The sequence below is a fragment of the Vipera ursinii genome (genome assembly GCF_947247035.1).
Source record: "Vipera ursinii genome assembly, chromosome: 4".
NCBI lineage: Eukaryota > Metazoa > Chordata > Lepidosauria > Squamata > Viperidae > Vipera > Vipera ursinii.
The window spans coordinates 47,295,461-47,311,463 of record NC_139514.1 but is presented as its reverse complement, the minus strand read 5'-3'; the positions used below and the strand labels follow the sequence as shown (position 1 = coordinate 47,311,463).

Genomic DNA, 16,003 nt, shown 5'->3' with positions numbered 1-16,003 from the left:
AACTTCATTTTTACCATTCCAGGGTGCCCTTCGTGTAATGTTTGTAATGTTTGTGGTATATTTGTGTGTGGTATCACTACTCTATTTCCCCATAGAAGACAGCCTAAATGGGAGGTTAGTTCTGCTTGTCTGGTGAAAAAGGGGCGAAATGTTTCTGCTGGGCTTGTGTGTGGCCATCCAGTTGTGACCCATTGCAGAACCCTGCTGAGAGTTGAATCCTTCGCGGTGTTATCAGCAATGATTTTTGCTGTGAGGGGGAATTCTGGTAATTCCTCGATGGCCATAATGTTGCTCGCAGGGGCTGGGTCTGGGTCGTGGCAACGTATAGGGAGTCTGCTTAGGCAATCTGCATGCCCTAGTTCCTTGCCTGGTTTGTATATTAGTTTGTAGGAGTAAGCTGATAGAAAGGTTGACCAGCGTAGGATTCTAGGGGACAATATTTGCGGGGTCGTTTTGTCCCAAGTAAATATGCCTAATAGGGGCTTGTGGTCTGTGAAGATAGTGAACTGTCTGCCATACAGATAGTCGTGAAATTTTTTAACCCCGGCAACGATGGCCAGGGCCTCTCTGTCAATTTGAGCGTAGTTCCTTTCTGTTTTAGTCAGAGTCCGAGAGTAAAATGCAATGGGTCTTTGGGTGTCGTCCTGGTCCAGGTGACTCAAGACTGCCCCAATCCCGTATGGAGATGCATCGCAAGCGATGCAGACGGGGGTGTCCTCCTGGAATAGTGTGATAGTGGAACTTTTACAAATGATGTTCTTGAGTGACTGAAAACTGTTTTCATGCACTCTTGTCCAGGTCCAGGATTTGCCCTTGTCTAAAAGCCTATGAAGTGGCTCTGCAATAGTAGCCTTGTGGGGGAGGAAGGCGTGGTAAAAATTTAATAATCCCAAAAACGCCTGAAGTTCCTGTTTGTTTTTGGGGCTGGGGGCTGCTTGGATGGCTTTTAGTTTGTCGTTTGTCGGGTGAATGCCCTGGGCGTCAATCTTATACCCGAGGAATTCCGTAGAGGGAACTCCTATAGAGCACTTCTCTCTTTTTAGTTTAAATCCGGCCGTTCGGAATCGCTCTAGCACAGCTGACAGTCTGCCAGCTAGGATGGCTTCTGTTTCTCCGGCGATAAGTACATCGTCGAAGTAAGGGGAGACCCCGGGGATTCCCTTTAATGTTTTTTCCATAATACTTTGGAAAATGCCTGGGGCGGTCGAAATGCCAAATTGTAGTCTTGTCACTTTAAATGCTCCGCGGTGAGTGACGATTGTCTGGGCTGCCGCGGTGTCATCTGTCACCGGCAACTGCAAATACGCCTGCGTGAGATCTAATTTCGCAAAAATGGCGCCTGAGCGAATAGAAGCCAGGACGTCCCTAACTGCTGGAATGGGGTAAGAGTGGGCATTAAGTGCTAAGTTGAGTGTCCCCTTATAATCTGCGCATATTCTAATTTGGCCATTTGGTTTCAGTGGTGTTACTATGGGGGTTTCCCAACTGCCCCCGTCAGTAGGTTCTAAAACTCCAAGTTTGACAAGGCGTTCCAGTTCGTCCTCAATTTTTTGTTTGAGGGCAAAGGGGACCCGCCTGGCCCTGATTTTAATAGGCTGTATGGCGGGGTTTAAGTTAAGGGCGATGGGAGGTCCTGTGTATTTGCCTAAGGAACCATCAAAGACGTCTGCAAACTTCCTGCAGACAGTCTCAAGGGTTGATGTCTGAGTGGCGTTGACGCCTGTGAGGGCAATTCCTAAAGGGCTAAACCAGTTTAACCCTATCAGATTAGTGCGATCCCCCTGGGTGACTAATACTTCTAGTGGTCCCTTGAACTTCTTGTATTCTACCCAGAGCTTAGCCCTCCCCTTGAGTTGAATTGGTGTCTTCTGGTAGTCAGCTAATTGAACTTGAGGGTTTTTTAATGGTATTGTTTTTTTACTGCGCTCACAAATTTCTCTATACGTTCTAGACGAAATTAAGGTTACAGCTGAACCTGAATCCACCTCCATGTCGCAATAGACTCCCTGTAATTTAGTTTTAATTTTTACCTTAGGGCTTAAGCTGTGTACTCCCTCCACTGTCTTCACTAACCCCTCTGAGGGCTTTCCCTTACTGGCTCGGTGGTTTGTCGTACCTGGGGAAGCAGCCTCTACTTCATGCAGGTTGTCTCGGGGACGGCCTCGGCAGACGGGTTTAATGTGGCCGGTCTTGCCACAATTATGACATTTAGCGCTCCGGAAACGGCAATTTGCCCGGGCATGGTTTCCGCCGCAGCTGGCACAGGCGTTTCGTTGTTCCCTTTGGGCTGAGGTGAAATTTCTTGGACTGGGACGGTCGTTGTTGTCGCTCCGTCTACCTTGCCTTCTTTCCATTCGGCGTTGCAATGCATCGGTGTCAGTTAGATCGATGGACTCTTCGTCGCTGAGACACGCTTCGTCCTGATGGACGCTGCTTTGGGGTTCCATTGCCGTTCGGTTGGAGGGCTTCTTGTGGTTATCTTCATACGCCAAAATCTCACGGGAGACCTGGGCGAGGGTCATCTCTGGCTTTGACGTGATTTTCTTCTTGAGACGTTCGTCCCTCAGCCCAATGACCACCTGGTCTCGAATCCGGTCCTCTAAGTCGGGGAAGTTGCAGCTTCGCGCAGCGTGCCGGACTCCCGCGATGAAATCATTTGCTGGTTCATCCGGCCGCTGCCTTCGTTGGGCGAACTGTACCCGCCAGTACAGTTCTGAACGGGCCGGCATGTAGTGCTTGCTGAGCCGGTCTACGAGTTCTGAGTATGGAACTTCAGTGATCGGTACCGGGCTGAATAGTCCGACAGCAGCATCGTAGACGGGCGGACCGCTGATGTACAGTAGTGCGGCTGCCTTGGCTCTGTCATCAGTTATTTTGCTGACGAGGAGGAATCCCTCTACCTGCCCCAGATGCGACTCCCATCGCTCGGGGTGGTGAGTGTCAAACTCCCTCACTCGTCCGAAATTTGCCATGCTGTCTGGGCTCGGTGGTCCGCTTCGCTGGGGAGTTAAAACTCCCAGTGACTCGCTCTATCGGCTGAGGATCCCCCTAGCCGTGACTTCAGCTCTGGAAGCGGATCCCACCTTCGTCGCCAGTGAAGTGGCTGGAACAGACCACTCAAGACAGCTGGTAACATTCAACTGATTTATTAAGACAGAGCGAAAAGGTACAGGAGCACTAGGCTATTTATAGTCTGGCGCCGGTCGTACGGTCCAATCACGAGCCGCCCTTCTTCCCGCTTTACTTCTCTTCCAATCAGCTCTGCGGCTCGTTTGACAGTTCTGCTCCTCGTGCGGCGGCTTGGTTGTTTTGACAGCCGCGAGCTGTCAACTCGTGCGCATGCGCCAGTCCGGAGTTTTGACAGCTGTCAAAACTCCCTCGTGTTCCGCTGTCAACGATTTACCTCATGTTCCGCTGATAATGTTAAACCTTTATGAATCAATAATGTTAACACATAAACTGCATAACTGAACTATCCACATATAATACAGTTACACTGGTATCAATGAATCTAGGGAAGCTGGTTTGTGCTGTGTTCTAAAATTTTCAGCTGGGGTCGTTATCAGATAAGATAAGATAACCTTTATTGTCATTTTTTTTTTACTGTGGGCACACTGGCATACATTAAAAATAAAATTTAGTTGCTTTCTCTCAAAAATGTACACATTTAAACATGCTTTATACAACATATGTATAAACCTTCACCCTTACATATAAATAACATATAAATATTAATCACTGACCATCTTGAATACGTTATGGAAAGAGGAAGCTTTAGAGTTCACAAGATTAGGAGAGCTATTTGCAGACGTTAAGAGAACTGTCAGCACAATGAGTGGTAAGCAGGTATTAATAATATTTATATGTACTGCATAGGTCGGATAACACCTACTTCCAAAGCTCTGAAATATGAAGTTGACATTTAAAAAAAAAACAGCAATGCCATACAAGACTGGAATGCTTATGTTTGGATTTAAAGATAAAATAAATGAAATGTCAGACATTAATATTGCTCTTCTCCCTCTTCCAGAAAAACAAGGAGGGGGAGATGGTGGAGGAGGTGGACGGAAAGAAGAACAGTATTGAATCATTTGTACATGGTTAGGCACATGGTGTTAGGATCTGCCCCTCCCCCGAAATGGAGTCCAAGCAGAGGCCCTGTTGGCAAGCTCTGTTTTATATTTGTTCTCGTTGGTACTTGGTCATGATTTTATGGACCTTTTGCTGTATTTTATTTTTGATATTTTATATTACTTAACTCATTTTATTTTACTTATACGAGCTTCAAACTCCCAACTTTACAGAAAAAGAAAGAGTTCTGTTAAGAAAGAGAGTTAATTATGTGTGTATGTGAGACGGTGAAAATGAACTAGCCTGGCAATTCTGAACCAGTTAAGGAATCAAAACAGCTGAATATTAACTAGCTCCTGCTGAATATCTAGTCTCCTGGAACCCCATTAAGAGATTTGAGGTGCTTTCTCAGCATTGGATTCCTTTCTTCTACAGAAGAACAAGGGGTTTTTCTGGAGCAATGATTTTTCAGAAAAACATTACATGCTGCCTACCATCTGTACTTATGACTCTAATGTGGTACTCATAGATAAGCTTTTATAGGAATGTAACTGTAAAACCTCTCTCATATTTCTCTGGTTAAATTATGTCTTTTAACTTTGTTAAAGTTAAAATTTTGTCTTTGTTTAAGTATTAATTGGCTCTTTAATGTAAGCAGCAGAAAAATAATCCAGTTTATTTTTTATAGTCAATGTTGTTAAAAATAAGGAATTGTTAGAATGTCTTCCATCCAAATGTTAACTCACTGACAAATGTGAGACTTCTATTAGATAACACTCTGTGATCCCTGTGATGCTGTGGGTTGGGATTCATTGTTGGAATGTATTTTTATGTAACAACTACAGTAGTATTCAGCCAGTAGATGGCAATATTTACAAGTGTGGATCTAGGGTATATATTCTTTGCTCTTTTGTTCTGAGTAGTTTCCAGTTACAGTAATATAGTTGAGCAGTAAAGCACATGGTGACTGTATTTATTTGCTCTGTGTGATGCTTAATATAAACAGAATTTCTAACACTGTGCCCAGCTGTTCCTGTTACCTGGACTCTATTCCTGTACTCACTGGTATTGTAAATTGTTACATGTACTTTTATTTAGAAACATTCTAGATTTTACTGTTTTTCCATATAAAATTTGTGGGTTCCCCCCCCAACACCAAGGAATATTGTGCTCTATAAACAGCAAAGCTATTAAAATTTGAATAATGGTCTTCTAAGTTTCCTGGGTTAAGAAATTCATTTTTAAAAAAGTTGGAAAATCACTTGGTACACAGGTACCAAGGAAAACCAATTAAATTTCAAAGGACCTTTTTTACATTTAACATTTCAGAGCAATGTAGCAACAAATTCACAATGTCTAATTATACTGTGAATTATATTATGCATTTGTTAATTTTTTGTGTTTTTTTCCTAATTTGCTTTCTGGTCTCCTGGTCATTGTGTGTGTGCGTGTGTGTGCATGTGCAATCATGCACATTTTTTAAAGTCTTGAATGTAATGTTTGGTTTGGTTTTATCAATGTACTAGTCATGGCTTTTTTTCTCATAGAATGCTCAGAACGGAGTTCCAGCACCTTTTTTGGATGGAACCTTGTAGGGTAGGCAAGGCGCGTTGGATGACATGTGTGAGTTCTGGCACCTTTTTCTTTTACAAAAAAAGCACTGGTACTAGTCATTGGACAACTATAATTAATGGTTATAAAAGAATGCAACCATAAAAGCATATTTTATTTGGGCTCATTTTAATAAAACAGGTAGCATATAAGAACTTAATTTTGTTTTGTTTTTTCAAATTCTCGAGTCACTATAATTCTGAGCTAAATCCAATAGTACATTTAGCACTAATGTTGCAGCATTTTTAGCTGATTTTTATTTTGTTCTACAATCCCCTAAAACAGTATATGAAGTCACACTGTGAACTTCTGTAAATGAAAGGAATGGAATGCCCTTCCATTCTTAAGAAGCAAGACTGGATCCAATTCAAAGATTCTGAGTAGACAAATTAGTTCACATAAAAAACCTTAAAGAATTTACTAATCTCTTTAATTTCCAGTAAAAAGAAAGTTTGTTTTCATGAAGAAAGTAAATTAATGAAAACAAAAGGAAAATGTTATACATATCCATCTTATTCAAACATTTCTTATAACATTTGAATATCTTTCTAGATCTCATCATTCTTCATAGCAAGGTTAGTTATCGAGTAATGCATCTAAAATTTATAACCCTTTGTCTCTTGTATTTACATTTTTTTTCTCTCCGGATAAATTTTGGAACAAAATAATCTTTATAATATTTACATCATCTACATTATTATAACATCCACATCCACATATGATACCAAAGTTATGTGATGATACCAAAGTTAGAGGTCACACTTCCTCAGGGTCTTGCAGAAGAACAGGGTAAAACAATGACTAATTACCTTCTTTTACCGGTCTACTATAGAGGTTGTTCTCTCGCACTTAATGTATACAGAGGGTGGTGAGCACAGCACAAGACATTGTGGGATGTCCCCTGACACTACTGGATAACATAGCCAGGGCTCGCTGCCTTGGAAGAGTGAGGAAAATTGTCAGGGACGACTCACACCCTGGTCAGTACCTCTTTACTCTCCTACCATCAGGTAGGAGATACAGAACTATAGCCAGCCATACCAACAGGGTGAATAACAGCTTCTATCCATGGGCTGTCAGGCTTCTGAATGAGAAATAACTATGTATGATTGACTTGCAAGGTCGGTATGTTGTACAATTAGCTCACATGGTGCAACAAGATGGTGGGTTTGTTGTCACTGTGAGTTGTGGGGGGGCATGGACAGAGGCTCAGCCAATCTCACTGTGCACATTGTACTTTGATAATAAAGGTTATTTCATTTATTTATAAAAGTGAATCACATACAGTTATCTTGGAAGTGATGAACTAGTGCTATAAGTGTTTGCATTGCACATATGCAATGCTGAAAAGTGACTATTGTACTTTTACCATTAAAGTTAATTTACCTTATTCTAAAATGCCACAATATCACAAATATAAATTATATTTCTTACATGAAGAAAAATATTATATAATTTAAATTCTTACCATTTACAATTACAATGATATCCCGAAAGTCAATTTCTCCTCTAGCCTCAACTCTTCCTTCACATCTGTATACTCCTTCATCACTTTTATTAATTTTAAGAATTTGAAGATTGTTGTTTGGCAACATGGCAAATCTATCTGGAGAGCATATAGGAAAGCTATTATCCATAAATAATGGCAATTAGTAAATATAACTTTTGACATATTTAAATACTTCCACTACACTGTTGAAGTATTCAACAGCAAAATATTTTCACAGAAGGTGTCATCCTAAAAGCTTAATTCTGTATTTTTCATTTCATACATTTTGTGTTTCTAATAAATGCAACACTACTTGTATTCACTTTAGCAAAGAATTCCACACTGCTTGGTGATATGATTGCTGAATTAAAGACATGAAGCAATGAAAAGACACAAAACCTTGGATATTACTCTTTTCAGCCCAGACTGAGAAGTATGCAATTTGTGTCTCTTTTGCATTTAGCACAGAAAGTGCTAAAAGCATCCTAAAGCTATGCCTGAGATATCATTCATATAAAATCAAATGATAAAAAATGTCAAAGTAAAAAATAAAGTAAACTTTCCTGTTCTTTCCCAAATATCATTTATAGTGTATTTTCACAGGCTCATCTTGCAAAGTGGCACAGGAATATGTGCTATCCATAAAAAAAGTGTAGATTTACATTTAAAAACAGCACCTTGCATGGAAAGCAGTTTTAAACCAGAAGAAAGACCCAGGTTCTGCCAGTAGTCTCCAGCTGGTTTTATCCAGACAAAGCACGTAAGAGTGAGATAGAAGAGGATCATGGGTATTCATAACCCCATAAAGAAACCACTCAAGTTACTTCTGGAAACACATATATCAGACTTCTGGAAGATCAGTTAACCCACATCAAATACAATCAATCATTAGGCAATAGAAAATTGTCCCATCATACTTTAAGGAGAAAATATAGACAAATACACACACCCTAACTCAGGGGTGTTCAACTGCCAGCCCACAGGCCAGATGCATCATAGCGAAACCACACCCACCCCATTGCCAGCAATGGCAAAAAGTTGTGATACGTCGGGACATGTCACGTGGGGTTTGACACCCCTGCCCTAACTAGTGATGCTAGGTAGATTTCTAATTTACTTTCTTACAATAAAGCTATAAGGTACAGCAATAATAGTTCAGCCATTAGTGTAACAGTAATGCAGTATATTTTTCTGTCAACTAAAAAAAAATGCATATTAGCATTCTACAAGCAACATAAACCCATGGTAGATTTTTCACATAATCTTCAAATCTTACAGCACCCAGTGAATTCAGTTGTAGTAGCGATGTGAATTCCACACAATGCTCTCTTAGGTATGAAGATTATTAAGTGTAAACAATCTGAATATGTAACAAAACATATAATTTAAAGAGTTACCAAAATACTAACTGTCAGGAGTATTTGAGAGTTCCTCATTTTGATATAACCAGCTGACAATAGGTGCTGGTGAACTAATAACATGGCAAATGACTTGTACATCTTCTCCCTGTACAAATTCTTGAGGTGATGGGACATCCTGGAATGTGAGCTTTTCTAAGAAAAAAAATGAAATATATTTATAATAATAGGTTATTCTTTAATTTGTTAAGAATTTCAAAGCAGTTAAATCATTTATAATGAGTCAGCTGGGCCACCATTTGTTAGCAATATAAATAAAATTCAGAAAATCCTCCTTGATTTTTTGCAAATATTTTAAAGTCCATATAGTTATGGACTTTTGCACACAGAACCAGCTTTCATAGATGAGGAATAAGTGATCAACTAAAACTATTACTAACATTTTTCAATGTTCTTAGTTTCTTTCCAAGGAAGCTGAGTTATCATTACGTTATACTATGCTAATGTGTGTTGGTTATGATGTACTTGAAATACCAAACTTTGGTATAGACTAGTTACCATACTTGGACAGCAAAGATCTGGATGACAGAGACAACTACTCTCTATTGGTTATCTGGATATTTATAGCTTGTACTGTATAGTATACAATGGACCTCTAGTTACTACTTTACTAGATAAAATAGTATCATGTTTTAATACATGCTTTGTAATTAAATTTACAGAGATTTCTACTCAACATTTCCAACACCTTAAGTAGAAAAACAAAGCTTGATAGTGCATTTACTTACGGTAAATTTCCAAAACAACCGTAGCTTCTTGACTAAGTCCTAAAGAATCAGTTGCTTGACACCTGTATATTCCAGCATCTTCCACATTGGCATTGTAAATGGTTAATCGTGATCTTACACCTTCTTTCTGCACCACCACTCTTTGATTAGAAATAATCTTTTCTCCTTGTGGATTATACCAATCTATACTCTCAGGTTCACCAATTACTACAAAGAAAAAAATATAAAGAATTAATATAACAAATGCTCAAAAGATACTTAAATGTAAACATAGTATTTTAATGAAATTAAACATCTTTTTTAAAAAAAAAAACCAAATGAAACAGTATTTTTTTTAAAAAAACAACATAATATTTTGTCTTATATAACAAATCCTAAAATTGATTTAGATGAGGAGATATGCAAATTCAAACCTTTCTTTTCCATGATTAATTTATTGACTTCAGAGAAAGCCATGTTCTGTCACATTTTGCTTATGTTTCTTTTTTTCAGAAAAGACCTTGGGTGATCTCCAGGAAAAATTGGACCTTGAGGACTGCAGAGCCTCTGCAGATTGACCTCATATTGAGCTTATGCTTTTTGAAACTGAAGAAACAGCTCCTTTGTGCTAGGTAGCCTGTCTTTCCAAGGATGAAGAGATTATTGTCAGTACTTTTCTTTCTTAATGATTCTGGAGACATCCAGTCCAATGAAGGAAAGCGGTGCAAAGTCAGGGGAAGAGGACTGGACTGTTCAGCAAATAGATAACTCCTAGCAACAAGCAAAATACCCTCTATATTTTCTCAGTAAGAACAACCAGTCTAATGTTCTCCAAACTGCTATCTATGGTGGCTTGTCAAGAAGACATGATTATTAAGGCAGGCAGGAAGATAGACATGCTGCTGGTTTTGGTAAGATTGTAATCTATCTAAAGTTTAGACCCCTGATTTGACTAAATATTTCTAAAGCTAGCATTCTTATGTATCCTAGTAACTACCTGACAGAAAACTCTAGATGGCTTGTAAATGGGGCCTACCACAAAAGAGAGGCCAGGTACCCTCAGAGAACTACTTCTGTGATCCGTGTTCCTAGCTAACAGTGTTATAGTGTGATATTAAGAGGGTGACTTTCCCAAAGACCTATGAAAATAGAGTGGATAAAATTCTTCTCTAGCCTCTTCCTATTTGCACTGTTAACTCCTAGACCTGGATAACACAATAACACCACAAAGAGATTTGCTAAACAAAGACTTAGACCATGGGTGTCAAACTCGCCATGTCACGTGACTTGTCACGACGTATTGCAACTCTTTTTTTGCATTGCTGACAATGGGGTGGGCGCGGCTTCGGTATGATGCATCCAGCCAACAGGCTGGCAGTTTGACACCCCTGCCTTAGACTAACTTCCTGATAATTCCTCTTATCACTTAAAACCACAGGCCTGATAAGGTGTTATAAGGCTATTAGCCTTTTTGACAATCTTTTGTTCAGGCCAGCAAACCTTAATTACCAGACACCTGATAAACCTCTTCTCCTTCAGTCATGCTCTTTGGCTAATCTCAATCTCAATCATCTTCCTTTCCTCCCATTTGTATTTGGTGGAAACACCTGAACTAGTAATAGTACCTCAGAATACTTTTAGGTTGCTTCTCCTAAATTTTAGTCTATGGTCTTTGCAGTAATAAAAAGTTCTACCTGCAATTTTTTTGCTTTCTGTATTATAGTAAGAATTTTATTATACTTTTATTATAGTTAATTTTATTATAGTTTCTCATTTTGTTCAAATGGGCAAGTAGCTTCCTATTTCTGTACTTATTTTATATCTCTCATCTTACTTTTGAGAGATATTTCAAAATGTAATAGCTTAAACAAATCCAGTGTACTTTATTGAGGTGAATTGACTCTTAAATCCCTTGCTTTCTTTGCCTTCATTTGAGTTTGTTCTTTGAACTGAAAGTGCTGAACTATTTGATTCCACCACAAGTCCCTAATTTCTCAGAGGCTACTCTCTCTTTAATTTTCCTTATCTGTATAGATGAGCCACCCAGAGTTGTTTGCTGAGATGGGCAGATATGGAAACCAACCAACCAGCCATATAAATATATAGTATATTTTATGGAAATTGTTTGGTATTATTCAAATGGGAATTCAAATGATTGAATATTAAATGTTAGACACCTGTCAGGTCCTTAGTGTTCAGTCCTCAGAGAATTAGCATTGTGCAATACTCCACTATTATGTCAATATTGATATATATTGATGTATGACCAGACCTGACAATTATTGCCTGGGAGTTCATCTTTCCAGTACCAAACCACGTCAGAAAAGGTCTTTACATAGTGGAGAGGGGGAGGCAATATAGTAGTTGCATACTATATAAGCCTGAATGTCCTGACTCATTTTTCTATATTCTTGCTAATGTGCCAGTTGAAAAGTTAATTCCTGATCTTATTCTTTGAACTCCAGCATTAATTAGATCACTTGCATCTAGTATATAGAAACACTAATGCAAATATAAATGACTGCCTGACTACCAGAGAGGTAAGTTTACTATTTTGTTTAAATTTAATTTTCAGGAAGTGTTGCATGTGTATTATGTTCTATATTGTGCTTTATTTGATAAGTAAATAGCCATTAAGACACATACAAAGCATTCACAATGTAATGTGTGCACTATACGAGTATTTGTAATGCAACTGAGCATCACAGGTTGTAAATCATAAATGCACAACATTATGATACGTTGGCTTGTTAGATTTCAATACAGAAAGATTGAATTGATTTCATTGGAATGTTGAATATTACTGTATTTCTTTGTGTTCTCAATTCATGCTGTTCTTCATGGCAAACTTTCAGCATAATTACTACAAATGGAAAAACTGTCCTGCTGGTTCATTGACTATTGCTATCCAGTTAGCATTGTGCTAGGTTAACATACACTGCTGGAGATACATAGTACAAATAATTTGCTTCAGAAAAAAACCTTCATGAATATAAAAAACTCACAATGAACTATTCAAATAGTACCATTTCAAAGTGCTTATATAGAACTTCATTTTATTTTGACTTTTGAAGGATAATTTCCTGGTCAGTGATCATACTTTTGATTTAAACATTTGAATTCATTCTATTATTTTTTTTTACTTCTATGCTTACACTATCTCTAATACTTTTAATACAGTATTTAAAGAAGTCACTAGAATGTACCATAACTTTTCCAGTTAATATTAATAATTATATTGATCATGAAGCTGATACAAAACAATAATGTGTACTATACCTGTGCAGGTGAAGAATTTTGATACACCCACACTGACTTCTACCTTGCTGAGGGATATTGAAACTTGAAGTGCTGTAAGACATGAAGTAATAGATTTAAGGTAGCCTACCTTAATAAGAAAAAATAGAAATTAATAAAAAATAGAAAAATGCATACAATTGCTATATACATTTTAATTATAATGAAAATTATATAAAAACCAATTTTGAGTATTTTTTATTAATCTTAAATTCAGTAGAATGTGATCACTGAAGAATTATTAATAAAGATGCACAAAACATTGGAGCTACAAACCAAGTAAACTACATTCCCAGAAAGGCATACAGTATATTACCAATATATTATTGATAAATTTTCACTAAATATGTCCCTGTATAAAAAGCTTATAAGGTAAAGGTAAAGGTTCCCCCGCACATGCTTGCTAGTCGTTTCCAACTCTAGAGGCCAGTGCTCATCTCTGTTTCAAAGCTGAAGAGCCAGCGCTTGTCTGGGGATGTCTCCGGGGTCATGTGGCTGGCATGACTAGTTGCCAAAGGCGCATGGAACGCTGTTACCTTCCCACCGTAGTGGTCCCTATTTTTCTACTTGCATTTTTATGTGCTTTCGAACTGCTAGGCTGGCAGAAGCTGGGACGAGTAACAGGTGCTCACTCTGTTACGCGGCACTTGGGATTCGACCCACCAAACTGACCATCTGATCATCATCTCCTGCGGCTGGTCTTCCGTTTTGCCACCCCCCGCCGTGGGGGTACGGAGCCAATTAGATGGTACCGCCCCAGACGCTTAATGGATCCTGATAGATTCCAAGCGGCGCTGGGGTCCCCACCTGCCTCCACTGCTCACAGCTCGGCGGATGCCTTAGTGGAAGCCTGGGAAAGGGCAGCCACTGAGGCACTTGACCGGGTTGTACCCTTGCGGCCCCTGACCCGGCGCAGATCCCAGCGAGCTCCATGGTTTTCCGCGGAGCTCCGGGAGATGAAGCGTCGGAAACGGGGCCTAGAGAGCTGCTGGAGGTCTAGCCGATCCGAACCCGACCGGTTGCGGTTAAGAACCTATATTAGGTCTTATCTCGCAGCGATGAGGGTGGCGAGCTGCAATTACTTCTCCACCCTCATCGCGTCCGCAGATAATCGCCCGGCCGCCTTGTTTAGGGTGACTCGCTCACTTCTTAATCAGGAGGTGAGGGAGGATCCCTTGCAGGGTCGTGCCGAGGAATTTAGTCAACATCTGTCGGATAAAATCGCTCGGATTCAGACCGGTTTGGACTCCAGCTGGGCAGAGTCAGGCGATCAGGACACGGGCGGTCTTGTCAATGTTACCTGGGAAGAGTTTGATTCTGTGACCCCTGATGAAGTGGACAGGATTATGGGGAGGCTGAGCTCCTCCACATATTTGTTGGACCCGTGCCCTTCCTGGCTGGTTTATGCAGCTAGGGAGAGGACACGAGGCTGGCTCCAGGCGGTTATATCTGCTTCTTTGAGTGAGGGTTATTTCCCCACCGTCTTGAAGGAGGCGGTGGTGAGACCTCTCCTCAAGAAGCCTGCCTTGGACCCAGCTGTTTTGAACAACTTTCGTTACCTTCCCACCGTAGTGGTCCCTATTTTTCTACTTGCATTTTTATGTGCTTTCGAACTGCTAGGCTGGCAGAAGCTGGGACGAGTAACAGGTGCTCACTCTGTTACGCGGCACTTGGGATTCGACCCACCAAACTGACCATCTGATCATCATCTCCTGCGGCTGGTCTTCCGTTTTGCCACCCCCCGCCGTGGGGGTACGGAGCCAATTAGATGGTACCGCCCCAGACGCTTAATGGATCCTGATAGATTCCAAGCGGCGCTGGGGTCCCCACCTGCCTCCACTGCTCACAGCTCGGCGGATGCCTTAGTGGAAGCCTGGGAAAGGGCAGCCACTGAGGCACTTGACCGGGTTGTACCCTTGCGGCCCCTGACCCGGCGCAGATCCCAGCGAGCTCCATGGTTTTCCGCGGAGCTCCGGGAGATGAAGCGTCGGAAACGGGGCCTAGAGAGCTGCTGGAGGTCTAGCCGATCCGAACCCGACCGGTTGCGGTTAAGAACCTATATTAGGTCTTATCTCGCAGCGATGAGGGTGGCGAGCTGCAATTACTTCTCCACCCTCATCGCGTCCGCAGATAATCGCCCGGCCGCCTTGTTTAGGGTGACTCGCTCACTTCTTAATCAGGAGGTGAGGGAGGATCCCTTGCAGGGTCGTGCCGAGGAATTTAGTCAACATCTGTCGGATAAAATCGCTCGGATTCAGACCGGTTTGGACTCCAGCTGGGCAGAGTCAGGCGATCAGGACACGGGCGGTCTTGTCAATGTTACCTGGGAAGAGTTTGATTCTGTGACCCCTGATGAAGTGGACAGGATTATGGGGAGGCTGAGCTCCTCCACATATTTGTTGGACCCGTGCCCTTCCTGGCTGGTTTATGCAGCTAGGGAGAGGACACGAGGCTGGCTCCAGGCAGTTATATCTGCTTCTTTGAGTGAGGGTTATTTCCCCACCGTCTTGAAGGAGGCGGTGGTGAGACCTCTCCTCAAGAAGCCTGCCTTGGACTCAGCTGTTTTGAACAACTTTCGTCCAGTCTCCAACCTTCGCTTTCTTGCGAAGGTTGTCGAGAGTGTGGTGGCGCATCAGCTCCCTCTGGTCCTGGATGAAGCGGATTATCTGGACCCCTACCAATCGGGTTTCAGGCCCGGGTACAGCACGGAGACGGCATTGGTCGCTCTGGTGAATGATCTCTGGAGGGCTCGGGATAGGGGATATTCCTCTGTCCTAGTCCTATTAGACCTCTCGGCGACTTTCGATACCATCGACCATGGTATCTTGCTGCGGCGTCTCAGGGGATTGGGAGTGGGAGGCACAGTTCTTCAGTGGTTCTCCTCCTATCTCCTGGGACGCTCGCAGTCGGTGTTGGCAGGGGGGCAGAGATCGGCCCCTAGGTCTCTCATTTGTGGAGTTCCTCAGGGGTCGGTTCTCTCGCCTCTCCTGTTCAACATCTACATGAAACCGCTGGGTGAGATCATTCGTGGTTTTGGAGTTGGGTATCATCAGTATGCCGATGATACCCAACTTTTCTTTTTGACCCCAAACCACCCCAGTGATGCCCTCGCTGTGATGTCCCGTTGCCTGGAGGCGGTTCGGGTCTGGATGGGGAGGAACAGACTTCAACTCAACCCTGACAAGACTGAGTGGCTGTACATCCTGGCATCCCGGGACATTCAAAATGTTCCATCTCTTTCTATGGGGGGTGAGCTCTTACCCCCCGTGGATAGGGCTCGCAACTTGGGAGTCCTCCTAGATTCACGGCTTACCCTGGAAGATCATATAGTGGCCGTGACTAGGGGGGCTTTCGCCCAGGTTCGCCTGGTGCGCCAGTTGCGGCCCTATCTGAACCGGGATGCCCTGTGT

The 16,003-nt window shown here is 41.6% G+C and overlaps 1 protein-coding gene across 1 annotated transcript in view; it reads right to left on the bottom strand.

Annotated features, from left to right (window-relative positions):
* The window catches only part of NCAM2 (neural cell adhesion molecule 2), a gene marked incomplete at its 3' end in the record, with an annotated part of 160,425 nt that overhangs the window by 85,966 nt on the left and 58,456 nt on the right, over positions 1-16,003 (bottom strand). The window contains 4 exon segments of the mRNA XM_083361999.1: positions 7,151-7,283; positions 8,579-8,724; positions 9,318-9,524; positions 12,576-12,647. Of these exon segments, the coding sequence (XP_083218125.1) occupies positions 7,151-7,283; positions 8,579-8,724; positions 9,318-9,524; positions 12,576-12,647 (558 nt within the window).